Below are 27,179 nucleotides of genomic sequence, written 5' to 3'. Positions count from 1 at the left end.
TCCTGAAACTGGATTTGAGTCTACACTGACCAGGTTTTATACTTTACTCCCTGGGATTCCAAATTTGTTTAATGCAATTTTTCTTCTAAGCTTCTGCTACCTGGTCAAGGTGATCTCCATTAGCTTAAAAGATACTTGTGTACAACCCTGTAGGTGGAGGAAATCAGTGAGAAAATTTTTAAATCATCCACAAAGTGGCAGCATCCGGGAATTTTAATTCCATATTGCTACTTAAATTCTGAGGGACCATGCTGGAGGTGCAATGGTTGCATTTGGTCTCTCTTGTATCACCAGGTGCTCTAGCTGCAGCATATTGGAATTTGGTTTGTTGTGTAGAATTGGTGTCCTATATATTGGAAACTCTGTAATTATTTGTTCATCTCTTTTTAAAAAAAACCCATACTTATGACTTATCAATGCAAGCTATCTATCCAGTTGAAAATAGTCCTAGAGTAAAAGAATCAGATCGTAGAAAACCCAATTGCTTTGGTGGTCTTACTGCTTACCTCAGAATGAAGTATTCTGAACTGTTGACCATTTAGGGAAGATCTCCATTCAAACAGTTGGGACCTGCACAAATATTCACCAGCCATTGAGTCCTGAAAAGGCTCTCTAGTAAGGTCGTACAGATCAATGTCCGACCTTGGTCACAGATCTTTTCCACCTTTGAAAATTGAAGTGTCTTTCCTACAGAAAATATCAGTTGATGTGTGATCACAGAAGTGAGGGTAAGTTGCTGGGATCTGAATGAGTGAATAAATAGATTCACAAATGAAAAAGCATTTATTAAATGCTTATTAGTTGTCACACTATGCTAAGAGCTGGAGTTACCAATAATAAAAATCAAGACAGTTATTGGAACTCCATACCCCAATTGAGGGTGACAACATGTAAAAGAGAGTACAGTCGTAGGGTTCATGGAAAGGCCCAAAAGTGCTCCATCACCTGGATGAAGTGCTACTATTGATTTTGGCAACATTAGAAAGGACCATTGTCCATTTCTGTTTTCTTGCAATTCTGCTCTAGAACAAACTGGTATAGAAGTCTTGAAGGCTTGACGTCATTTGTGCTTTTAATTCAGTTCAAACATAGATGGCATTCCTATCAATGGCACAGAACTTTAGCAGGTAAGACACCATGAATGCCTTCAGGAAACTTAGAAATTTAGAGATAAGACCTGCAGACAACAAACTAAGATGCCAATTAGAATATGGTAGAAAAGATGGGAATTTACAGGAGAGACTGATAATTTGTGGTTTCAAGGATGGGTGCTTCCCTGGGTAGGGTTCAGACTTCTCTTTGGAGTGTAGTAGGATCAACTATTAATTTTCCCAAGACTGATAAGTCCAAACTGCCATGTTGAAAGTCTTTGATTCTCCCTTTTCCCTGGTGTACCCACATTTTGAGCCAATTAATTGCTCCTTTGCAAGGAAAATGGATGTCAAAAAACAAATAAATGAAACCTAATGTCATACAACTGCTTACTTTTAGACATGCCATATCAACACTGATGGACCACAATCAGAATTTTTATGCTTTTAAGTATGGGTTGTTGTAAGATTCCAAGGCAAAGAGTAGATTGACCTGAATTTAAGATAAATTATTAACATGAAAACAAGTCAAAGTGATGTTTCTGAGCATAAAAAGGTACAATTTTGGAATTATTTCATAAAGGGAGAATTAAACTTTGTAGTGTAGAGGACCTAGATTCATCTAATATATGAACTTGGTCAAATCAAATAGCAGAAAGTTGCTTCTTTTCAATGGTAGAGGAAACTGACATCAAATCCAATCACAGACCTAAGCTTCTCCAACTCCCATTATTTAAAAAAAAAATTTGCAATTTCAGAGTCTAAAACAACTTCAAATCTGTAAGCAAAAATTAGATGACCATTTGTCAGGTACATAGTTGACATATTTGGGAAAGGTGGTTTTGTTTTCATCCATGGCTTTCATTTCTTTGAGCAATCTTTTCCCTCAGGGAGCACTTAGAACACTGTTATCTGTGATGAGATTAGTGAAATCAAGTTGAGGATAACCAACAGATGAATTAGGGGAATAAGTAATGAAAGAATGTGACCAAGGATAACTTGGGAGTTTCCTTCAAGCAGGTGAAGACTTTCCTTGGTGAAATGGGCAGATGACAACAAATTGTTCCAATGGTCATGAAAACAGCTGAAGAAGATGTTTTGAAACATTTAGAGTTTAAGGCATCAAAGAGGCCAAGGTCATCCACTGCATTCTAGGTCATCATCACCAGTTATTCTGACTTTTGTCTTGTTATTGGACTAAAATGATTCTGGAAGAAAGAGTGAGGCTGATCACTTTATGCAACCCTGCTTCACTTAAATCCAGTTCCTGAACAAGTCAAGACATTATCCTGGCAGTGAGCTTCTTTGAAAAATGAAGGATGAACAACAACAATCTGTAGTTAGTAAACAGATGCAATAGGATCATAGAGAGCTAGGGGAACCTTCAGAAGTCATAGAATCTAACCCACTCATTTTAATAGATAAAGAAGTTGAGATCCAATCAAATAATCATTTATTAATTGCCTACTGTGTGCCAGTCACTAGGTAAGGAGACGTGCCCAGGATCACAGAACTAGTAAATGCTGAAGATAGGATTGTTATGTATTGTCTTTCTGCTCGAAGAGATCATTCTCCTGAAATAGATGTAAGACCTGAGAGATTACTTCTATAAAATAAACTGGGCCAAAAACAAACTTGATTCTTCCCTGCTTGATATAACTTATGCCAGTATATCCTGTGCCACATAAAAATTCTTGCCTTATTATTTGCATATATTCCAAATATCTCACCATAATTATGAATTGAGAAATGTTATGAGCATTGATTCACAAATGGGTGGATGTGTGTTGCAGTTGATTATTTCCTCTTTATTCAGTATATAGATTGTGAGCTCCTGGAGGGCAGAGACTATCTTTTGTCTTTTTTTTTTATATCCCCATTATTTAGTTCAGTGTCTGACATATAGTAGATACTTAATAAATGTTTATGGATTTGCCTACTGACTTACTAATGGATTGACTCTGGAATCAAAGCATCTAACCATATAGTCCCATCTTCACTGTTCACTCCCTGTGTGACCTTGAGTAATTCATCTAAACTCTATGGTCCCCAGATTCCTCCTATATAAAATGAGGGTGTCATACTTAATAGTATCTAAGGTCCCTTCTTGCTCCAAATCTATGGTTCTGTAGTCCCCAACAGCTAATAACCCAATTACTGAAATCATTTCAAAGTTGCCAGCCGTTCATTAACACCTTCTGAGCTCTCAGTTGGTAGGAACATTTTCAATTCAACAGACATTTATTAAAGGTCTGCTGTATGCAAAGGCTTTGTGCTAGGTGCCAGGAATAAATACATTTTTAAAAAAGGGAAACCTATATTCAATGGGGAGTCAAGGGTTTGGGTTTGGGGGAAGGGTAGCAATGGTATTTCAACCAATATAAGACAGACAAAAGTTGAAGCAAACTAAATATGGTAGTAACGTTTGATTGAGAGGGCAGGTTGGAATGAAGACAAGAGCTGAGCCTAGATAGAAGATAAGGATTTTGAGATATGAAGTTCTTCAACAGATTGTATTCTAGATATAAGCAATGCTTTCTTCAAGGACTGGGAGGTAGGACATAAAATGTCTAATTTGTCCAATTTGTCTGGGATATGATGCACAAAAAAAGAGACTAATATGAAACTCACCTAGAAAGGTAACTCCAAGCCAGAAAGCCAGATTGTAGATGGTCTTTCATGCTTGATTCCTCTTTCCATTTATGATATTTTAATTTATATCTATTTTAATTTTTTATGTCCATGCTTGGTATCTCCCCTATTAGACTGTAAACCCCTCTCCCCAGAGTTCTTGATTTTTTCTTTTTCATATTCCAACACTTAGAGGTGCCTCACATTATAAATTCAATAAACCTTAGTTTAATTGAATTGAGGATCAAATGGATTTGTATACATATCAAGTAATTCTCATTTAATTCCCAAGCATATAATTTATGTTATCCTGACATTTTTTAACTTTTCAAAAGATCTGCACATGTAGTCTCTTCATTTTATTGGGGCATGATGAGTGTCCGACATTCAGGCGCCATCTGCAAGAGCTGCAAAATGTTAAGGGTGAATTTCCAGATGCAGGACTTGGCCTGCAAAATACCTGGAGACATTGATGCATTTAAAGGGGTGTAAAACTGAAGACATGAGCATGGCTCTAAATGTCAGCTCTCGAAAAAGCTCAGGTCAGATTATTTTATAGACAAAGTGCATGCAGCATCAGGGCAGTAAAGTTTAGACAGCATTCTCCAAATATCAGGTCTTGACTTCCTGTTTTTTTCTTTCTTCCTCTTTCCAAAAGTCCTTTGAAGTTTAGATTACTTAAGTTAAAACTACTTAGCAGGTTAGCCTTATTTTGAGAAGCATGAGCAGCTATTTTTGGAACCCCCTTTTTTGGCACCGACCCCAATGAGTCACTTCCCCATTCAGTAAACTTCAGTAGTCCCCTGTTGTTGATGATGATGATGATGTTTGTCCTGGGTTCTTGAAGAAGGACATTACATCAAGGAGGTGATACCATGACAAGCACATGAATTGGATTTGAGTGAGGGACTGTGCTAAGTCACCAGTCTCATTTTCTCCTCCAGAATCATCTGGGCCAAATATGAATCAGGATGATTGGAGATGGCCCTGGATGGGAGGCAATCAGGGTTAAGTGACTTGCCCAAGGTCAAGTAGCTAGTAAGTGGCAAGTGTCTGAGGCTGGATTCAAACTTGAGCCCTCCTGAAACCAAGGCCAGTGCTCTATCCACTTTGGAGATAATATTTGCCCTCTCCTGTTACTCCAGGATAGAATATAAATTCTCCATTTGACTTTTAAGCCCTTCAAAGCCCTGTCCTTTCTACCTTCCTAGTTTTAGTACACTTTGTTCTTTTCCACATACTGTGAGAGCCAGTGAAAAGGGTCTTTTTGCTTTTCCTCTCACAAGATACTCCACAACCTTACTCTAGTTTTTTTTCCCCCTAGACTGTCCCCCTTGCCTGAAAGGCTCTCCTTCCACATCTCTGTCTCCTAGATTCCCTGGCTTTTTTTTTTCCCAAATCCCAACTAAAATCCCAGCATCCTCTAGAAACCCTTTCCAGAACCCCTTAAATGATAGTGCCTTCTCTCTGGGATTATCGCCAGTTTATCCTGTGTGTATCTTGTGTGCACATAGTTGTTTGCTTGTCTCCCTTAATAGAGCGTGAGCTCTTTGAGGGCAGGACTGTTTTGGCCTTTGTATCTCCCAGTGATTAGCATGGGGCCTCTAACATGTTGTAGGCACTCAATAAACACTTAATGTTGTCACTTGGTACTGATTAATTTGATTGGGTCAGGGACTACCAGTCATTGGCATTTTTATTCAGGACTTAGCTTAGGTAGACCAATGCATGTTTTAGGATTGTCTCTAAACCCTTGAGTCTCTGCTATTGTTTCTGATGTGACCAAAGAAGAAATTTGTGTTGTTTAACTAGGTGAATTTGTTACATAGACATTCCTTTTTCTCTTTTTTCCAATGGTTGAGAAAGAGAGATAAAATTGAGGAAGAAGATTTTTGTTCATTTTTTAATATTAAGTTAAATTTAAAAATAGATGAATAAAACTTTGTCTCCTCCGTGTACATTCCATTGAAGCAATTATGGTGTGCTGGGATGTAAGCTAGATTTAGCATCAGAGGATCTAGATTTAAATCCTTTTGTTGCTTTATGCAAGTGGCAAATCACTTCATTATTGAAATGCAATTTCTTCATACAAAGGGTGGAGATTAGACTAGATGACATTCAAAGTCCCTTCCAATACAGTCTTCAATCTTTTGTTCACTATATGTAAGGAAACATCCCAGTGACATTGACAAAAAAAAAGTTATTTTATTGATATCTTTGATATTTGTTGATATTACTGATAACCTCACCTACATTTCTCCCTCCACTATGTCTTCATCCTACCCTCTTCCAAGAAGCATTGCACATATGTTGACTCTTACCAAAAATTATCAAGGTAAAATTTTGTCTTCTAAAGCCTGTTGCCAGGGAATTTGACAGAGACTCCATTTATCTGGTTCTCAACCCATTATGGACACTTAGGAAACTTTCTATCCTTTATAACTCATGGAATGCCACAATCCATGAGAATCAGAAATGCCTTCATTTATCCATCACAGAGAAGACAATAAGGACAATTATCTATTTGTATTTTTGTATTCCTAAATATCAAGAAAGTTCCCTGAGGGGAGTGCTCTTCTTGTTTGTATTTCCAGCACCTAGGGATCTTAGGTACCTAGTATAGATTCTTTACTACTACTACTAATAATAATTTAATATTTGTTTTCAACATTCATGTTAGATTTTGTTCCAAATTTTTCTCCCTTTCACCCCTTCTACCCACTGAAAAGGCAAGCAATATAACAATTATATCTGTAAAATCATGCAAATATTCCTATATTAGCAGTATGTTTTTTTTAAAAAGAAAGAAAATGAAAGGAAATGAAACAAATTATACTTCAATGTTCCCTCTCTGAAGATGTATAGCAATTTTTCATCAGAAGCCCTTTGGAATTGCCTTGGATCATTGAAATGCTCAGAGTAGCCAGTCTTTCACATGTGATCACCATTATTATGCACAATGATATAACTCTTCTCATTTCACTTTGAATCAGTTCATAAAGGTCTTGCCATTTTTTCTGAAACCACCACCCTGGTCTTTTCTTAAAGCACAGTCATACTTCATCACAGTCATTTGCCACATCCCTAGTAGGTGCTCAATAAAGGTTTGTCGGACTGGGCTGAATTGCTGAGACAGAAAGATGATACCTTTCTAAACTGTACACACACAGATAAGCCAGCTCTTTGTTGTTTGTGCAGATGAAATGGAAGAGAAGGGAAATGGGAAAAAGCAAACATGAAATCATTTTTAAGAGAGTAGGTCAATTGCTCATTTAAGCAATTAGCATAAACTAATATAAAGACAATTTGCATTTCCCTGAGCACATACCAGTTGGACAACAAACAGAAGCATTGCAGAATTTAAAATGTCATAGGATCAACCTAGACTTAATCTCAGAGGTCAGCGAGTCACAGGATTAAGACTGTTGTTGAATTCCTTGTTATGGTCCTCTAGTCTAAACTGCATAGTCTATAAAGAGAGGAATCCCAGAGAGGATACATGAATTGTTCTAAGTCACATGGCTTATTAGTGACCAAGCCAAGGACACAACCCTGAGGTTTCCCAATAGGTCCCCGGGTCTTGATATGGGATTTGTAGATAATATATTTTGAGATTATGATGTATCCATTGTGCCACAGCAGTTAGAGCAGAGCAAGGCCTAACTTCTATCCAATGTGAGGTCCTTTTCACTTAGGACATACTGATGGAGAGACACTTCTGGACTGCTGTGATGGGAGGAGAGGATGCAGTGGCATAATGAGGAGAGAGAAGATTATGCTTACCTTGACCCTATCCCTACAGTTTGAGACTAGTTTCATTCAGAAACCACAAAGTAAGACCAGCTGAAATTAGTGTAAAGCTTAAGGATAAGAAAATAGACCTATATTAATTAGGATGGCTTATCTACCATAACCACTGGAGGATCTCAAGGCAGAAGGAGAAAAAAAGCTATCTAGCCAGTCAAGTTAGAAGATGCCTCAATAGTAAATAACTCCTATGGAGAAAAGGCTAAATAAATGAACATAAATGGTATGATCTGTCTAGTGAATTCAGACCAAAAAGGTCAATATAGGCAGAAGACCATTGGAGACCTCTTTTTAAAAATATGATAGATTTTCAAGGGATCTTAGATATCACCAAATATAGCTATTTTATTTTGTAGCTGAAGAAACCAACCAGATGAAGAAAATTTATGAGGGACAAAGCTTGGATGAGAGTCCAGATTCTGTTACTCCAGATATATTGTTTATTTTACTATAACAAGAAAGCAAATGATCTAATTTCAGATGAACTCTAAGGTCCTCCCATCTTAAAATCCACCATCCTGTGGACCTCAGAAACAAGTTGTCACTTTTCATTAGCTGTCCCTTTTTGCTGATATTCCTCCTTCTTTTTCTCCTGTCATACATCCTGTGAAAATTCAGAAAGGCAGGTAAACTTCAAGGTCATAAAATATATGCCCCGTGGCCTTTCAGAATTCCTTAGCCCGACCTGGGATAAGAACTGGCAAATGACATCCCTTGTTTTTTCATCTCATTCATTCCATTCATTCAGTCAATGTGTCCTGCACATATTGTCATAAAACTCTAAGAGTTTATAAGAACAGGGTGTATTGGTTTTCTAGTTCTAGAAGTTGGTGCACGTCTGGCCTACCAAAAGATAGCAGAACATCCTAAGGACCAGGAGGGGTCCTAAGGACCAGGAGGGGTCCTCAGAAAGATGAGAAAGGATTTGCAGAGCTCATTGAGTTGGCCGTGGCTCTGCAAATAGGGACCCAAGTGGCTGTCCTTGGTGTTTTGGGCTTGTCCTGCTCCTAGTCATGACCATCTTCCTATCCAAATTTGCATTTTGCAGTGCCGTAGAGAATGGGAGACCACTGGACCCTGTGGACTGGGCTGTAATAGATGTTGTCAATTATTTCCGTACAGTGGGATTCGCAGAACAAGCCATTGCCTTTCAGGAACAGGTAAAATCTCTTTGGGAAAACAGTTGTTGATATGTGGATACAGTCAATGTGAGACTTTGGTTTGACTGGACATTCTTGGAACAAGTTGTTTCTGTTTTTCTTTTCCAGTGGGGAGGGGGGAGAGGGAGAAGAAATATTGTTCCTTGAAAATTAGATTGAGACTTAGATAAGCTTGACTAGGATTGCCACTGTGGACCTCATAAGGACAGTTGTTCCCCCATTTGGCAAGCTGGGGAAGTGGGTAAAAGGAAGAGCAAGTAAACAATTATTCCTTGGTATGTCTTCACCATTGGTCCTAGGGATGCGAAATTGGGAATAAAGATGATAGGAAAAAATGAGAAATGAGAAATCCATTAAATTGTGAGATTCTTGTGGACAGGGTCTATTTTTTTTGCTTTTCTTCGCACCCCCAGCACTTTGCATCATGCTTAACACACTCACTGGGAAATTAATATAGTCTTGTTCACTTGATGACTTGGAGTTAAGAGCCCTGAGACATAAGCCAAATGCACAATCTGGGACCCTGCCCCTCCCTGTATTGAAAGTAGGAAGTTTTATTCTTTGTATTTGTATTTCCAGCTAATACCTTACCTGAAACATAGTAGGTCCTTAATAAATGCTTTTCGGTTGATTCATTGATTGGGAGATGACTAACCTCAAGCAAGAAATGATTAGAAGAGAAAAATAAGGAAAAACAAATCCAATCTTTCCTGGCTAGAGGGTTTTTAGGCATGTTTGTAAGCAGTGAAATGCCACAATAGCAAGCAGACCCGAGTTGAAATCCTACCTCAGACACTAACTTGGCTCCATGACCATGGTCAAGTCATTTAATCTTTGCTTTCCTCATCACTAAGTTGTGAGGATCAAATAAAATGATTGTAAAATGCAAAGCACATACAGTGGCAGCACATCCTATATAAATATTATGTAAATACTAGCTACTATTATTACTGTTATTATTATTGTTATCATTGGCCTTAAGTCATTTTTCCTGGGTGCTTAGTAGAGCAAAGGGTAGTGATGGAAAACAGAGAGATGGATGGGAGGTCATCTCACTACAAATATCTTTAGCCAAAGCAAGGATACATCAGCAGTATCACTCATGGCCTTTTTCGGTTAGTACAGCTTCCCCATCCCTACCATGTAAAGGTGGAAGAGGTAAGATGAAAGGGCTTCAAAAGCATGGAAGTAGTTTTGGAGTCTATTTCCTGAGTCACACCAACTCTGTGCCACACCAACTCTGCAAGGAAATTTGCCATAAGGTTGAAAGTAACTGTGAAGCCAATAATTTTTCACCAAGCTTACTTTATCTTTCCAGTTTGACAAATACTGAATGGGTCGGGCATTTGGTTGTTGGTACTACTTCTCCATGTACGTGTGCCCAAATAACGATTCCCTTCAATAGACAGTTTTTAAGATTGTCTGTGAAAGAAAAATTTACCACCCTTTAAGTCAGCCTGGTGCAAAATCCTCCCATCTCTGGCCCTTGCATAACAGACCTATCCCTTGATGGGCCAATACTTCAAACTTTTCTGACTAGGTAGAAGCCCCTGAAAGTGGGGGGCAGGGTGCAGAGACTTGGAAGTTATAGAGTCCTAGATACATGACAGTGAAGTGGATGAGGGGAATTTTGCTGGAGGGATTCCTAACTTTTAGGGGTTTTTTTGTTTTGGGGAGGTTTTTTGCAAGGCAAACGGGGTTAAGTGGCTTACCCAAGGCCACACAGCTAGGTAATAAGTGTCTGAGACTGGATTTGAACCCAGGTACTCCTGACTCCAGGGCTGGTGCTTTATTCCACTGTGCCACCTAGCCGCCCTGATTCCTAACTTTTAATAAAAGAAAACACAGCCTTCTGGGCTGCAGGATATTGAGGATTAATAAAGGAACTCACCCTTCTACATCCTTCTATCCCAAAGTTCATTCTTCATTCATCTTTTGGTTGTCTCCAACTCTTATTTCTTTAGCCCAGTGTCAGAGGCAAATGTCTAAGAGAGATGGGGATCTTCATTTGATCGAATGGCAAGAACTCTAAAGAGTTCTCATTTTCTCAAGAGCTTCTCATAACTGACACTGTCAAGACAATTATTATTATTATTATCCCTACTTCACAAATCAGGAAACTGAATCCCTGAGAGGTTAACAAGGCTCTGTCCAAGATTCTAATCCACCACTCCAATGCCTTCATAGAATTGCAGATGTAGAGCTAAAAAGAATATTACCAGCCCCCTGAACCAAGGACCTTTCTCATTTCATAGATGAGCAAACTATGGTTCCATGACTTGGAGTGACTTGTCCATTGTCACCAGTAAGTAAATTTCAGAGTTGACCACAGTTTGCTTGCTATCGGTCATGATTTCCTTTAAAATCTTCTCCTTATTTTTTTTTCCTTTGTTTATTGGGTAACTCCAAAAATCATAGAATTTGGAAAGATACATGGAAGACGTCTGATGGACTGGTGTGTGTTCTATTTTTGTTTTTAAAGATATATTTATTTGGATTAATGGATTTGAATAATTCCCTTCTAAAATAAAAATGTTAATGATATTTTAAAAGATTGGCCAAAATGAGTTAGCAAAAATGTCTAGGCTGGAGTCTCAATTGTCCTGAAGTCATTTTGCTTTCTGAATTGAGATGGCTGCAGTTGAGACTCCCCTGGAGTGCTTCAGAAGTGGAAATAATTCTGCTCAAAGATGTCCTTGAGAGAGATATTATGTCATCTCTGACCTCACTTGTTTGGCACAGGGGAAACTGGGAGTTGAAATGGGACTGGTCCTTTCTAAAGCTTTTTCATTCAGAAAAGTTTTGAGGGATAAAGATTACTGTATTGATCCAGCTGACTTTGGAGCCTAAGAAATATAATCCCAGGAGTTGTATGATCTTGGTCCTGCAGTCTTATTCTCAAAAGGGAGGGGAGGGACTAGATTCAGCCTCCTTTAAGGAATCTCCAGTATTTTTTTCCTTTCCTTCCCTGATTAAGAGACAAGAGTCTAGTGTAGTTGGAGCTGAACTGGCATTTGTTGTCTCCTTTGAGGAGACAAGACAAGCTACCATGTCCTAATGGTCAGGTCCTAATGACAGTGGATCTGAATCCTAGGAAATTTAATTCTACCATGAGTTTTAAGACAGGGGTCTTCTATTTTTGGTTAACAGGTAGGGAAGTTCCAGGACATTTTCATTATCCTAATGGACCTTAACTTTAAAGTCCACACATGGTTCCTCATCCCAGTGATGGCTGGAATTTTTGACCTGGTCATAGTCTTTCAGCTGCAACAGCTGAGGGAATCTTTCATTCCCAAGAATATCGTATCTCTTGATCCTGTGCTTTTTGCCTTACCACTTCATGGGAAGCATGGTATGGATGGAATAGGACCTCGACCTGGCTTGGTCCATGATGCACTCAAATTGTGGTCTAGCTCTGGATTTAGGTCAGGGGTTATTACTGGTAGTCATCCTCACCCCAACTGAACAAATCTACCATTGCTGCCTCTCAAAGTGTGACTTTCTTCAAATCCCAGGCTAATAGGCTGTTACTGGTCAGGGTGTTGTTATAGCAACCAGATTCAGTTGTTGCTTTTTCCCTGCAAGTCACCTCTGAGGATGTCAGGTCATTAAGTGTGGTTTGTTTGGAGACCAGGAGCTGTCTTGGACTGTGTGAACTGGTGTCCAGCAGGGCTACCACACTAATTTGGAGACCTCCAGTTAGTTTGCTATTTCTCTATACAGCTGGATCTCTCTAGGGGACAATCTTTGGCAGCAGGTAGTTCCTGGAAAATGATTTCAGAGTCGTTTGCAAAAAGACCTCTTGAGGGGAAAATGTGGTCTCCCTCTGACCATTGACATGTCATTAATGCATTCACTTGGGGTTGTTTTTCCATGGGTGGTTCTATGCTGATTGATCAACACATTATCCCATAGAATCTCAGCAGCATCAGAAAGGACCTTGGATGTTTTCTATACTGGTTGTTTCTAAGTGGGAATCCCTGCTACAGCAGACCTCCAATAAGGGGGATCCATCCCCCTGCCCAGGCAGCCCATTCCACTTGGGCATCCACCCCTGCAGCTTATACTTACTACCCTATTTCTGCCCTCGGGTCAAATAGAATGAAATTGGATTCTCTTCCTCATGATGTCAAGAGCTCTACACTTGTTCTCTCATCTGATCCTCACAATAGTCCAAGGTGGAGTGAGAGTTGGGGGGGGAGGAGGATCAATTAATTCTTTTTATTTTTTTAATTGTATTTATTTTTATTATATTTATTTTTGGTTTTTAGATTTTATTTTTAAAAAATATTTTAGCAAATTCTATAGCTATCATTATTATTATTATCTCCCATTTCAAAGATGAGAATCCTGAGGCTCAGAAAAATGATCACAAGGTCATAAAGACAAGGACCATTAGGTATTACAGTAGATGGGATGCTGAGCCAAGAGTCAGAAAGATCTGGAGTTCAAATATGACCTCAGACACTTTGTGTGATCCTGGACAAGTCACTTAACTACTGTCTACCTCAGTATCTTCATCTGTAAAATGGGGATACAGAACCTACTTCCCAAGATCGTTGTGAAGATCAGATGAAATAATTGTAAAATGCCCGGCTCATAGTAAAAACTCTGTAAGTGTTGACTATTAGTATTGTTGTGGTCACTAAATGACTCTAAATCTAGTTTTCTTCCCACTCCATCTGTGACTTCTCAAATAGTTCTTCAGATATCTGTATCCTATCCATTTTCTGATTGGGGGGGGGGGTGCTCCCCAGCCATCCCATGGTGTTTTAGGTCAACATTCCCTCTTTCCTTTCAACCATTCTTCGTGTCAGTCAACAAGCGCTTGTCTACTATGTGTGAGGCGTGATGCTAGGCACTGGGGGGAAAGGAGCAGCCACCAAGGCAGGATGGCATTTTCCCCAAATGACAAGATCATTGATTTGTAATTCTTTCTGGAGCATGGATCCAAGTTCAGCAGTTGTGTTTGACTCTTCATAACTCATTTAGGGTTTTCTTGGCAGAGATACTAGAGTGCTTTGCGATCTCCTTCTCCAGCTAATTATACAGATGGGGAAACTGAGGCAAACAAGGTTTACCTAGGGTCACACAATTAGAAAGTGCCTAAGGCCAGACTTGAAATCATGAAGGTGAGTTTTCCTGACTCTAGGTCCCTGTGCTCAATTTACTATATCACCAATAAGGTAATACTAACTTTCAGAGATCTTTATGTGGTATGGCATCATCTCTTAGTTTCTCACCATCTTGGTGCCCTCCTTCTTTGCCTGATTCTATGGGATCATAGGAACATAGATTTAGAGCTGAAAGTGACTTTCAAGACCATTGTAGTAAAAATCCCTTTCTCTTAAAGATGAGAAAACTGAAGCACAGTAGTTGTCCTAGGTGTCTAAAGTAGGATTTGAATTCAAGATTTGAATTGGAAGAGAGACCTCAGAGGCCATCTGGTTCATCCCTCCCATCTTACAGATGAAGAATCTGAGACCCAGGAAGGCTAGGTGATTTGTCTTACAACCTCAGAAATAGCATTTTAATCCAGATCCCTTCCAGATCCAGGGTCCTTTCTACTACCCAATACTGACTTCAGGACATCCAAGTCCTTCATTTTACAGATGAAACCATTGAGACTCATAGAGGTGTAACATTGCCCAGAGCCTCACAAGTCTTAAGTGGGAAAGAATGATTTCATCAAAGTTATCCTGGGACTCAAAATCCAGAACTCTTTTGCTGTTGGTTCTGGTTATCACCATTCCCAAAGTTGAAATCACATGATAGCAATAGGGAAGGAAGGTCTTTCAATTCAGTGTAGCATTGATGTTCTTCTCATTGAATACCAGTTCTAGATCATGGCAGCAAAAGTCCGTTTACCTTTGGAGCACTACCCATAATTCTTCTCTATCTACCTTTCCCTGCCAGCCGATCAATCCTCTAGGAAGATAAAGCTCAAAAAGGAAACACTTTCCCTCTCATCATTGTTATGGAGATTCTTCAAGCCATTACAACTTGAGTGACATCAACAATCGTGTCCTAGAATGTTACTTGCTCTTAAGACAATTTTGTTTTCTCAATATTACAACATCATAGAAGAAAACCCATGATGTTGAATTAATTTCACTCTATTATTCCATCACTGACCCCAAGCACACTAAGTAGAACAATGCTTTCAGTTGGAAAAGGAGGATGGGGTAGTATACATTTTTGTATAGAAGTATTTCAATGAGATCCATTCCTAAAGGTTCCTGGCTTTTTCTTGTTTGAGATTTATCTCATTTGTCCAATGAGATATTTATAATACAATTTACGAACTTTAAAGCAAAATATAACTGCTACTAGAATCATGATTATTAATAATTTATTGAGTTCATGTTCACTGTTCAGATCAGAATACAGAAGGCTATATTTTTGATTTACTGATTTTCCAGGTACAAGGTGCATTTTTACAACTCACCCTCTTGGATGCAGTTGAACAATAAGCCTGTTCACCCTTAGGCATAGTTTTTCAATTGTTTTAATTGATGGATAAATACATATACTTCGGAGTCCAAAGGTAAATTTAAAGGTCACCATTTTGAAGCAGAACGAAAAAAGAATCCAGTTCATCCAAGAGTGATTTCATCCAATGTTCATTACCCATCTACAATTTGGAAGACACTCTAGAAGGTATAGAAAGATAGGTGCAAGATAAAAACTGGCCCTTAGGAAACCAACATGATGTTTTAGAAGGCCCAGCTCATGCCTCCTCCTTCACACTTCCCAGTTGCTATTGCTCCCCAAATTATTGTTTGTATTTCTAAATAGTCTGGTTTTCTAAGTGGATGTTATCTATCTTGATAGAATGTGAACTTTAGCACAGGGACCCATTTTTTCCACCTTTTGCTTCAACACCTTGCCAAGAGAGTGGTGGCCCATGGTAAGTTCAACATGAGGGAACTAGATCCCCATTGCTAGAGGGACCTAAATGCTCCATCTTTAAGTCTACAATTTTGCTTCTTATCCTGCTTCTTAAGATAGGATTTCTAATAATGAAAATAAGGAATCATTCTTCTTCTTCCTTCCCAGGGTGAGGTCTGTATGGTAACTTGGTAATGTGGCTCCTCTCTCATCTACCAACTGCTAGCAGTGAATGTTAGTTATGGGGCTCAGGTGTGTGTCTCCATTAGGTCACTGAAGTATTAACCCTCACAATGAGCTGAACTGGATTTGGGGGCTGGTGCTATGCCAAACCTATTTATTTTCACTGTTACTTCAGCTGAAGTGGGTGGGTCATCTCCTTTCTGAGCAGAGGTGAAAGAAAACTTCCCCCCCATGGCTTGGGGAGCCAGTACCAGCTTTCAAGGTTCTTGGGAATCCTTCATCTCTCTCTCTGTGCCATGACCTGAACATTTCCACCAGTAGAACCTGAATGCAAAACTCAGACTGCAGAGTCATTGGCTGAGAATTCTGAGCTCACAATCACTCCATCACTGGTAATGAACTACTGAGGACAGGGGGTTAGAAATTCCAGAGTTCATCAAAGTGGGGTTTCTTCCCCAGAAGAAAATTTCTGTCAAGGGAACAATGTGGTAGGAAGGGGAGGTGGGTGGGTGGGTCTTGTGGATGGTTAGAAAAGGAAGCTGTTCTCCATCCTTCACAGTGTGTGTGGAAATTCCTCCACAAGAGGCTATTCAGTGGAGCAGATAACTTAATGTTCTTGAGTCCAGTGAAAAAGCATGGTGAATTATTATAAAATTCTAGGGGTTCCTCAGAATGCCTCATCTGCTGACATTAAGAAGGCTTACCACCAACTGGCTTTGCAGGTTCATCCGGATAAGAACCCAGAGAATAGGGAAGCAGCAGAAAAGAAATTCAAACAAGTGGCCGAGGCCTATGAGGTTTTGTCGGATGCCCAGAAACGGGATGACTACGACAGTTCCAGAGGGAGTTCTATCAGAAGAGAAGAGAAGGGCGACACCAGCCAAGAGACAAGTGGGTTAGAAGAAGAACTGATGTTCCAAAGACCACGTACTGTCTTTCAGGACATTTTTAATGAGAATGGCCTCTTTTCAGGGGATTTTTTATCGACAAACTATGTAAGCAGCTCTGGGCCCCGGCGCCGGTCCCGGCCCAGGCAGAGGTATCACACATCCCTTTTTGATATGGCCCCCATATTGAGCACAGGGTTCTCCACCTTGGTCACACTGGGATCAGGAAGAAGTGCAGGCTCTGCTTGGACCTTCATACCATTCATGAACAATACCACAGGCAACTTCAGATTTGTCACTACCTGCAGTCAAATAGTGAATGGCAGGAGAATCGTTACAAAGAAAATTTTTGAAAATGGGAGAGAGAGGATTGAAGTAGAAGAGAGGATGATCCACTAGACTCCAAGGTGACAACTGATAAAGAATGAGAAGACCTGCTACGGCACACGAGGAGTACATGATAAGCTGGTTCAAGGAAGGATTGGTAGCAACCCCTAATCGGTTGGGCTGCGCAATAATAATAATAAAAATTTTAAAAAATTAAATAACCTATTAGTGCTTTAAAATTTGCTGAACACTGTTTATATGGAATGCTATGCTGCTTTTTGGTAAACTATTTCCACTTATTGCAAAAGTTAAGCTGTTTGGAGGGAAAAGTTACCAAAGATATTATTATTATTTAAAAAAATTGTTTTACTTTTAGTAATGGAGGTGTAGCATATTATAATAGAAAAGCTACTGAGTTAGTGGGCAATCTCCATTCTGTTTACTCTCTGTGTAGCTTTAGGCAAGTCACTCAAGATGGTTGGGCCTTGGTTTGCTGATCTTCAAAATGAAAGGTTGGATTTATATGACCTTTGAGGTTCTTTTTAGATCTTAATTTATATTTCTGAGATTAATCAGTAAAAATCTAGGATGAAAAAATGTACCTTGGGTCCCTTATAACTTGCTAATTCATACATAGGTGTTACCCACATATGTATCTCTCTATACAAAAGTGTGTGTGTGTGTGTGTGTGTGTGTGTGTGTAGAATACAAGTTGAAAGTCCCCATGTTCTTTACGATTTGAGTTAGTAGATTTAAAACCACCAGGGAGCTTGGGATCTTGTCTTATGCCTTCATTTTACAGGTGATGAAATAGAGATTAAATGATTTACTCGCAAGGTCACACAGATAGACTGCAGTTGGGATTCTAAATTCTAAATCTAGGATACTTCCTACCTCCAAGTTGCTTCTCTAAAAGAGACACTTAGCAGGACTTTTGTAAGACACCCCCCCCCATTTTTAAGAATTTACATTTTTACAGGGAATGCCCAAGTCTTTCAATATTTTTCACTTTTGCAGTATGAGAGTGATTAATTCAACCTTTTCTGCAAGTGAAGTAACATGGTCCAGTGGGAAGAATGGTAGCTTAGAAAATCTTTGTCCCGAGACTTGGCTCCACTAGTTTATTAGATTTGAGGAAGTTACTTGAACCCTGATCTGCTCATCTGAACCATGAGATTAAGATCTCCCCTGCCCATGTCAGAGTGCTCTTGTGCAGTTCACATGAGATTAATGGGACAGCGTACTGGAGACTGGTAAGTTAACGGCAGGAGACCACCAGCATTATTGAGAAGCTATTTGGCATGGCAAATTGAGCATAAGACTTGTGTTCCACATCTTCCCTCTTGACATTTAGCAGACGATGGGGGGGGGGGCAGAATCACTTAATCTCTGTTTCATGTACCTCATTTGTAAAATAGGGATAATGATATATGCACAGGGTTGTTGTGAGGTTCAAATGGAATAACGTAAATATTGCCAGCGCCAACATGCTGACTAAAAGATGAGTGTAAGCAGCAGGAAGGAATAATTAGCAAGTTCCTTTTTTTTTGCTAAAATATAATCATTTTTGTATGTGTATATGAATATATGAAAATTGTTATATATACACATATAAATAGAACATGAAGTATTATAAGTGTCTGCTATATATGCATAGGTATATTCATATGTGTCTATATATTTACCTATATGTGTAAAAAGCCTTATTGGCAGATATTGGTCAATAGTAACTTATAAAAAAAAGGCTTTTTTCTTAGCAGGAGCCCTAGTTTGATCAATAGTTTCTTTTTTTTTAATTAAAGACTTTTTTTGAGTTTTACCATTTCCCCCCTAATCTTACTTCCCTCCCCCACACCCCACAGAAGGCAATTTGCCGGTCTTTACATTGTTTCCATGGTATACATTGATCCAAATTGAATGTGATGAGAGAGAAATCATATCCTTAAGGAAGAAACATAAAGTATAAGAGAGAGCAAGATCAGACAATAAGATATCAGGTTTTTTTTTCTAAATTAAAGGTAATAGTCCTTGGTCTTTGTTCAAACTCCGCAGTTCTTTTTCTGGATACAGATGGTATTCTCCACTGCAGACAGCCCCAAATTGTCCCTGATTGTTGCACTGATGGAATGAGTGAGTCCTTCAAGGTTGATCATCACCCCCATGTTGCTGTTAGGGTGTACAGTGTTTTTCTGGTTCTGCTCATTTCACTCAGCATCAGTTCATGCAAATCCCTCCAAGCTTGTCTGAATTCCCATCCCTCCTGGTTTCTAATAGAACAATAGTGTTCCATATATATATACACACACACACACACACACACACACACACACACACACACACACACACATATATATATCACAGTTTGCTAAGCCATTCCCTAATTGTTGAGCAATATTTTCTTGAGAGATACAAGGATTATAGAGGCATCAGGACTTCCTTAAGTTAGAAGATTCCTCCTCAAAATAAAAGTAAAAATAGCAGCCTACTATGCAAAGCTTTTGTTTTCCGTGCCACATGCTTCAAGTAACACATAAGTATATAGAATTTTAGAATGTTAGGGCAGGACCTTAGTCTCATTCCCTCATTTTTCAGAGAAGGAAACTGAAGACAAGAGGAAAAAAGACCTTGCTCTACCCAGCTCAATATTCCCCTTTACATTATACCCCTGTATTATATAGACAAACAATAAGAGGAAACATTTGTCATCATTTTAAGGCTGGAAAAGGCTGCATCCATTCTGATTTCATGTAATACCCCCAATAGAACTATGCTTTTCCACATTTTACAGAAAAGCATGCTCAGGCTTGGATAACTTAAATGAATTATTCCTGGTTCCCAACTCCTGTCAGAGGTAGAACTTGGACCTCACAATCTAATGTCAGATTCTTCTCTGGTTTTGATTCAGTTGCATTAAGTCCTATTTTGCAATCATCTACTCTTTTTTTTTTTGGCAAGGCAGTGGGGTTAAGTGGCTTGCCCAAGGTCACACAGCTAGGTAAATTACTAAGTGTCTGAGGCCACATTTGAACTCAGGTCCTCCTGACTCCAGGGCCAGTGCTATCCATTGTGCCACCTAGCTGCCCCATAATCATCTACTCTTGAGAAGGAGGTAGCTCTCCACAATGCAATCCTACAACTTGTAGTGATTTTACCAAAGAAAGTTATTGTTCGTAGTTTAATCTCAGGACATTTGTAGAACCTCAACAGTGAAAAAAATGTCCAAGGCTACTTTGGATAAAGGTCAGAAATTTGACAGTGAACTGCGTCCAAGAAACGGAGAGGGCAAGGTGGCCAGAAGGTCAAGATAGACCTCCAGACACCTGCCCTCTCCCACAAAATTCAAACTCATCAGTTGGAAGTTCTATCTTGTTCATTGAGTCCATTCATTTATTTGTTTTTAATTGTGACTTCCTTCTGGTCCTTTCTTTTCCTAATCCACAGTGAACAGCAACATGTCTGCTGAGCATAGGGAAAACAAAATTGGAGGGTGAAATATGATTTTCCATTTTGTTTAAAGTAGAAGCCAAATTTTACTATTTTTTCAGACATTCTCTGCTTTTGACAGAAGTGCTGAGTTGGGAAAGAACTTAATGGTAATAGATGAAAAGATGTCCTTTTCTAGGCTCTCTTTGGAAGCCTCCTGATTTCACAGGGCAGGGTGGAGGCAGATTCATCTGTCTTAATCTTTATGTCAAACACACAGCAATCCCCTTCAATGAGGGACTATAAGCAAAGCCTAGGAGCCTATAGGTTGGACTATTTGTTTAAAAAGTCCTAAATGAGAACAAGTGGAGGTAGAGCTGCAGAAAAAGATTAGATGTTGCCTGTCTCCAGAAAATAAACTCTGATCAGTTCATGCTCCTGCATGCTGGTGACTTCACAAAGCCTTCAGACCTATGCCTTCTACCTGAATTGGCTGGAGCCCACACTAGCATTTTTCCATTCTGTGGGATCTTTATAAAGTTTCCCACTTAACTGCCCAAAGAGAAGGGGAGTGATGAATCAAATAAATGGGAGAGTGCATTGATGAGTCTTAAGGCTGTTAAACAGTTCTGTTCACTTGTCCTCTTAAATGGTAATTCTGAGAATTTGCCTCATTGGTTAATGGGTGATATATGGTCAAGTCACATGGTTTTGTTCGGTAATGTAGTCCACTGAAGGCTTGAGAGATCCAAACCCACAAATGAACTAAAAGGGATTTTGCTTCTACTTTATTGCTAGGAACTACATGGAACCTGGAGAATAAGAGTGTTAGGGGGGCAATAACCAAGATGATGATGATGATGATGATGATGATGATGCACTCTTCCTAGGAGGTATTCAAATCTCTTTATTAGGATCTGATCACATTTATTCTTGCAACAGCTCCTTCAAGTAGATGAGAAGTTTAGGGAATTGATCTCTTCAGTGAACTGCCTATATCACCCTGAGGAAAGAACTGTTCCTTTCAAGGCTGTTTTCCTCTAGCCTCCTGCCCAGCTGCATGTCACCTTCCATTTAGGTACTGATCTCTATTGCCTAAATGAGCTCACCTGCAGTGTGGAGTGACATGGAAAGCAATTTGTTTTATTTGTGAAAATGTGTCTAGACGTGAGAGGAAAAATAAGCACTGGAATAACCAGGCATTTTGTTCATATTTATTAATTGGGAGCTCAAATCCAGGTCTCTTAACTACTTTGTTCATGCCTGTGTTATTAAGAAATAGTAGGTGAAGTTACACAAAGCACCATCGTTCCAAGGACTTCAGAAAAAGTCTTCACTTTTGTGTGTGAGACAGAGAGAAGCTACTTTTCATTTTCTTTAATCTCTATCTTGCCTCTGGGCCTAGATGACTCTGGAGGAGAGAGTGAGGTTAGTGGCTTTTCATAGCCCTCCCTCAATTCCAATTCCCTTGTATGGCATGGTCCTCTTTATGAACAAAGGACTTCCCACCTTCCTTCCAAGATGATGATGATGATGCACTCTTCTTAGGAGGTATTCAAATCGATTTATTAGGATATGATCACATATATTCTTGCAACAGCTCCTTCAATTAGATGAGAAGTTTAGGGAATTGTTCTCTTAAATGAATTGTATATACCAATTACTGAGGAAAGAACTATTTCTTCCTTCCATTCTTTTGCTTTCCTTCTTCCCTTTTTTCTCCCTTCACTTTCTTTCCTTCCTTTTCTGTTTCTTTTTCTCTCTCTTTCCTTCTTCCTTCCTTCCTTCCTTCCTTTCTCTCTCTTTCTTTCTTTCTTTCTTTCTTTCTTTCTTTCTTTCTTTCCTCACTTCCTCCCTCCTTCCTTCTATCCTTCCCTCCTCCCTTTCCCTCTCTTTCTCCCTCCCTCCCTCCCTTCCTTCCTCCCTCCCTTCCTTCCTTCCCTCCTTCCCTCCTTCCTGCCTGCCTCCCTGCCTCTGCCTGCCTACCTTCCTCAGATGAAGAAACTGAAACTTTTATTTTATTTTGATTTTGGCCTATGATTTTATCTGTATGAGGATATGCTTCTCAGTGTAAGAACTTTTTTCATTAATCCAAATGGACAAACCTCCTGTAGCTTCAAGTTTCCTTAGAATTCATTACCCAGGACACTAGAGAAGAGAAAGGACTTATCTGTGGTAAAACAAATATTATATGCTGATTCTTATGTGCACAGTCTCATGAGCTGGCTCTATGTTCAAAGTATTAGAGGCACAAAAATATAATATGGGACTTGAAGTCGGGAAGACCCAAATTCAGGTCCTGCCTTTGACCTATATTGGCCAGGTGATTCCAGGCAAATAATTTGTCATCGTGGGATTCTAGACAATGCTTTAAAACTTTTAAGTGACTGATTAGTACTGATTTATACCATTAGTGGGAATCTTCACTCTTGAAAGTTTTATACGCTGATGACATCATGAATCCAAATTAAAAAAAAAATGTCTAAGATCTTGGTTAAGCCAATGGAGGTACCTCAAGGAAATTCCATTCCTCAGCTTTATGCTTCCAGAATCTTAGGGGCTAGCTATTGTGACTCCCAGAATCTTGCTTAGAGCAATCCTGAAATAGTGGTTATCCATCCTTTGCTTATATAGCTCAATACAATACAAGTGACAGTATCCTTGATTGACAGTTAAATTGTTGGTTGAAGGGAACTTGATTTCTTTTTTCCTTACACCTTTCTGTGTGGGCATCCCAACAAACCACAGGGAAGGGATTATGGCATCAGCAGCTGGCTCAAAGATCTTGATTTGAAGTCAGGGTACTTAGGTTCAAGTCAAGTCAGGTTCATCTACCCACCAGTTGTTTGACTATTTGGATAAATTACTCCACTTGCTTGGCCATCTGGCCCATCTGAGAGCAAAGGTGTTAGAGTGGATAATCTCTAAGGTCCTACAACTTTAAATCCTATTATCTCTGATCCTGGATGATTGTTTGGTACTCTAACACATGAATTAACTATTAATATCTAGTATGACAGCTGGGAGATTGTTGGGTGTCCAGGGCCAGATTTGAACCCGGGTGCTCCTGGCTCCAGGGCTGGTATTCTGTCCACTGTGCCACCTAGCTGCCCCTATTATTATTATTTTTTCATTTTCATTTTTTCTCTCTCTTTTAGTGCTCATGAGGGCCTATTTTTGGGGGGAGGGGCTATTATGTTTACTCTTAAACAAGAATATTTTAGTAATGTATAAAAAAACATGATTTGTAAAAAATAAAAATAAATTTAAAAAGTAACTCTAATATAGTAAAACAAAAAAAGCATCTAGTGTGAGGTTTTAATTCTGTTTTTAAGAGGGAAAACTGAGAACCATTCAAAGTCAAAGTAGAGTTTACAAGACTATTAATAAGTTAGATATGAATATGACTTCAAGAAATCTGAGTGCCCATCCCTTATTTTACCTATCAACCACCATTCAGTTTGCATATCCAAATGCCTGATGTTAGGAATCGTTTTTATGTTTCTTTCCAATCATTTGAAGAAACCAGTAACTTATTTCTCTTTGTCATGTTTCAATCTAGAGAGCTACAGTCTTCACATCTTAAAGTCTTGAGCTCTGGACCTCATCATCAATTACTAAGATGTAATATTTGAAGTTTTGATAGCTGTGACTAGATGTGGGTCATGTTTAATCAAATCCCAGTTTGTCTGGTGTTTTTTTTTAAAGGGAAGATGACATTTGGAAAATTTTTTCTTCAGTTTGTCCCATATTAAGTAAAATAATTTGGGTTTTTGGTTTGCTAACAATCCTCAGTGCTTTATCTCTTCCTTTGAAATGGAAGGGAAAGATTTCTCAGACTCTCTAAAGTGTCTGGAGATAAAAATTGGTTTTATTTTATGTTTTCTGTTTTAGGAAATTGATGGAAAATCCCTGCTGCTGATGACAAGGAATGATGTGTTGACAGGACTTTCATTAAAATTGGGTCCTGCTCTGAAAATCTACGAATATCATGTAAAACCTCTGCAGACACAGCATTTAAAGAACAACTCCTCATAGTATAGTCAAATTGGGGCCTTAGACCTCAAATAATAAATGATTAAATAATTTAGTTTCATGTGATGAAACTTTGTAAACATAGAATACATATATATGTATATGTTGAGAATTTTAACCAAAGAAAACTTTATCCTATTGGATAGAATAGGCAATCCACTGACCCCCATTCATCCATTGGGACCTAGGAACGCCACCGGAATGCATGGTTTTCCTTTGGGGGTTTATCAATAGAATCATGGAAGGAATTGGGCACCAATGCTTTGAGTGACAAGGCTTGCTTTAAGTATTTCTTCACTCCTACATATGTGATTTCCCCCAAACTCTCAAAAACAGAGAAAGAAAACAAACACCTTTACTATGGACTTAGGGAGACATGGATAAAGAAAAGGTGGGTGGAAGTTTGGGGGGTAAAGAAAGGTGAAGGGAAAAACCCCAACTCCAAGTCCCCGTTCCTTGTAGCTTTTGTTACTTGGATGGAATTGCCAACACCCTTATTTGTAGAGGGTCTTCTACTTGACCTTATTAAGGTTTACATGTATTGTCATATGTTTTAGAGGAATGAGTAGACAACATGCATATAGCCCATTCCAGAGCTGAAGGCAATGCTGAGAAGTGAAGTAGTTAGGGTAATCATCCACTTCCCAGCTTGTTTTCATGAGAATGTAATGGCATTTTCTGTGTAGAGTTGCTTTTAAGTAGGTTATATTGTTTGAAAGAAAATGTTTTCACTTTATGATTTATATTTATAACTTGTGTTTTGAAGAACTTTGCAGACAGTTGTAAAAAAAAGACACTGCTTACACAGAATTTTTTTAATATATATTCTTTTATAATGGTGTGATTTCTTTTTTCCAGTAATCTGATGTTTTTCTCATTTAATTTTTGGTTTGAAAATTTGCTTTTAAGAACATGAAATAAATGGGCTTGCTACTTACTCATCTCTGTTCCAAGAGACATTTATTCAATCTGCATATTCCAATGCCCTTGTTGAATTGGTGTCCTGTGATCCTTCCTAATAAAGTGTTACTTTGGTTCGTCCCCCCAAGTTTTTGTCCCTTTTGCTCAATCTCTTCTTCATTTGGTCTAAAAGGTGATTATTTTCTGGAGATATTTCCTAAGTTCAGGTTGTGATGACATGGTGTCAAATAAACTACAGAGATGGGGAATTAATTCAATTTAGTTCAACTCAGCAAATACTTACTAAGCTCACGTACTCTTATGTTAAGCACTTTATGTTGCTGGAGATTTGAATAAAAATGAGTAGAATTCCTGCCTATAAGGAGCTTGCATTCTATCAGAGAATACAACAAGGATATTGATGAATCAATACAAAATAAAGGAAAAAAATAATTTCATAGGAGGGTCAAAATGGGAAGATTATCAAAAGTCTTATTTGGGAAATGACACTCAAACTGAGCTTTGAAGGGAGCTAGAGATTCCAAAAAAATGAGATAATTACAGACCTGGAGGGGCTAAATTGTACAAAGATATAAAGGTAGGAGATAAGATGGTAAATAGACAAAAGAACAGGTAGACCAATTTGACCAAAGATAAAATTAATTTGTAGGTTGTTGCCATATTGTGAAGGACTTTAAATGGCTACATATGACTAAATGAATCCAGATGGGCAACCAAAAATTTCAAGAACAAAGAAATCTCCAATGATACTAAATGTGGAGTTCCTTCCCTTTTGTTCCAGGATAATCAAGGTCATCATCGAAACCTTTTATTTATTGTTCTGTGTATTTATTTTGACCAGAAAACATGGAGGCTAAAATATAAACCATCTAACAAAAGAAATGAGTAATATGTGTATTTATGTTCTAATCCTAAAATCATTTGAGTGGTTCCAATGGAAAGAATGTTGAATTTGGAATCATGGGATTTTCAAATTCCAGTTGTACTACTTATTTGCACAGTAGTCACTTACCTTACCTATGGGGACCTGTCTGAGTCAAGGATTTCTTGAAGGGCAAGAAGGGTGCATACAGGAAGTGCTCAGTTATGTGTATTCACACAGTAGAGTTGGAGAAATGAGAAGAGTCATCAACTGTCCCACCCCACTTCTGCAGCTCCTTGTGCTTTGGAACATCTCTTGTTAGGAAACTTTCCTGACTTCAAATTTTCTTCTTTGCAGCTTCTATCCATTGTTCCTCTCCCCTCTGTAATCAATTAGAATAAACCTAATCCTCCTCAGACTCCAAAAGGGGAAGAGATTAATTTGAATTGGAATGACCCCAAAAGGTTTCACTGAGGAGAGTCTACAAGAAGGTCCAACCTTGAGAAAATAACTTAAACCATCTCTAAAATAATTTTCCATCAGAAAAATGGGTAAAATAATCCTTGTCCCTCCTCTTTGTCACCAAAGATGTTGTATGTTCCAAAGAAAGAAATTACTTGAGTTCTACTTTAGTGTATTGCCATATTCTCAAATCTATTTGGTGGCTATTCTGTCCTTTAGACATTGTATTCCCTTAACACAGTAGTTGTTGGCATGTTCATTAATAGCTCCTCATGTCCACATTTGCTTTCATTCTTTCTCAAACTCCTGAGTATTGACATTGGGACCCTGGTTTAGTGAGTCTTAGTGAGTCTAGACCAATCCAGTGCAAGTCTCAAAGCATTGATTCAGTGCTAACTACACTCAAGGAGAATGGCAACTTTGATATAATTGATAGAGAAACTAAACTAGTCTTCAAGTCAAGAAAATGAGTGTTGAAATCCTGCCTCTGATGGACTGT

At 38.7% G+C, this 27,179-nt stretch overlaps 2 protein-coding genes across 2 annotated transcripts in view; both read left to right on the top strand.

The window, feature by feature from the left end:
• Positions 1–25,413, top strand: part of LOC141511860 (sterile alpha motif domain-containing protein 13-like) — a gene marked incomplete at its 5' end in the record, with an annotated part of 49,549 nt that extends 24,136 nt beyond the window's left edge. The window contains 2 exons of the mRNA XM_074220869.1: positions 8,578–8,689; positions 24,295–25,413. Of these exons, the coding sequence (XP_074076970.1) occupies positions 8,578–8,689; positions 24,295–24,438 (256 nt within the window). The remainder of the gene's footprint in view (positions 1–8,577; positions 8,690–24,294) is intronic.
• On the top strand, positions 15,975–17,176 carry LOC141510981 (dnaJ homolog subfamily B member 8-like). The gene has a single exon (XM_074220348.1). The coding sequence runs from the start codon at positions 16,399–16,401 to the stop codon at positions 17,047–17,049; it is 651 nt and encodes a 216-aa protein (XP_074076449.1). The 5' UTR covers positions 15,975–16,398; the 3' UTR covers positions 17,050–17,176.
• Positions 25,414–27,179: the final 1,766 nt, after the last annotated feature.

This window comes from Macrotis lagotis, chromosome 2 (genome assembly GCF_037893015.1).
Source record: "Macrotis lagotis isolate mMagLag1 chromosome 2, bilby.v1.9.chrom.fasta, whole genome shotgun sequence".
Taxonomy (NCBI): Eukaryota; Metazoa; Chordata; class Mammalia; order Peramelemorphia; family Peramelidae; genus Macrotis; species Macrotis lagotis.
The sequence above is the reverse complement of the archived record's forward strand: the minus strand, read 5'-3'. Positions and strand labels throughout refer to the sequence as shown.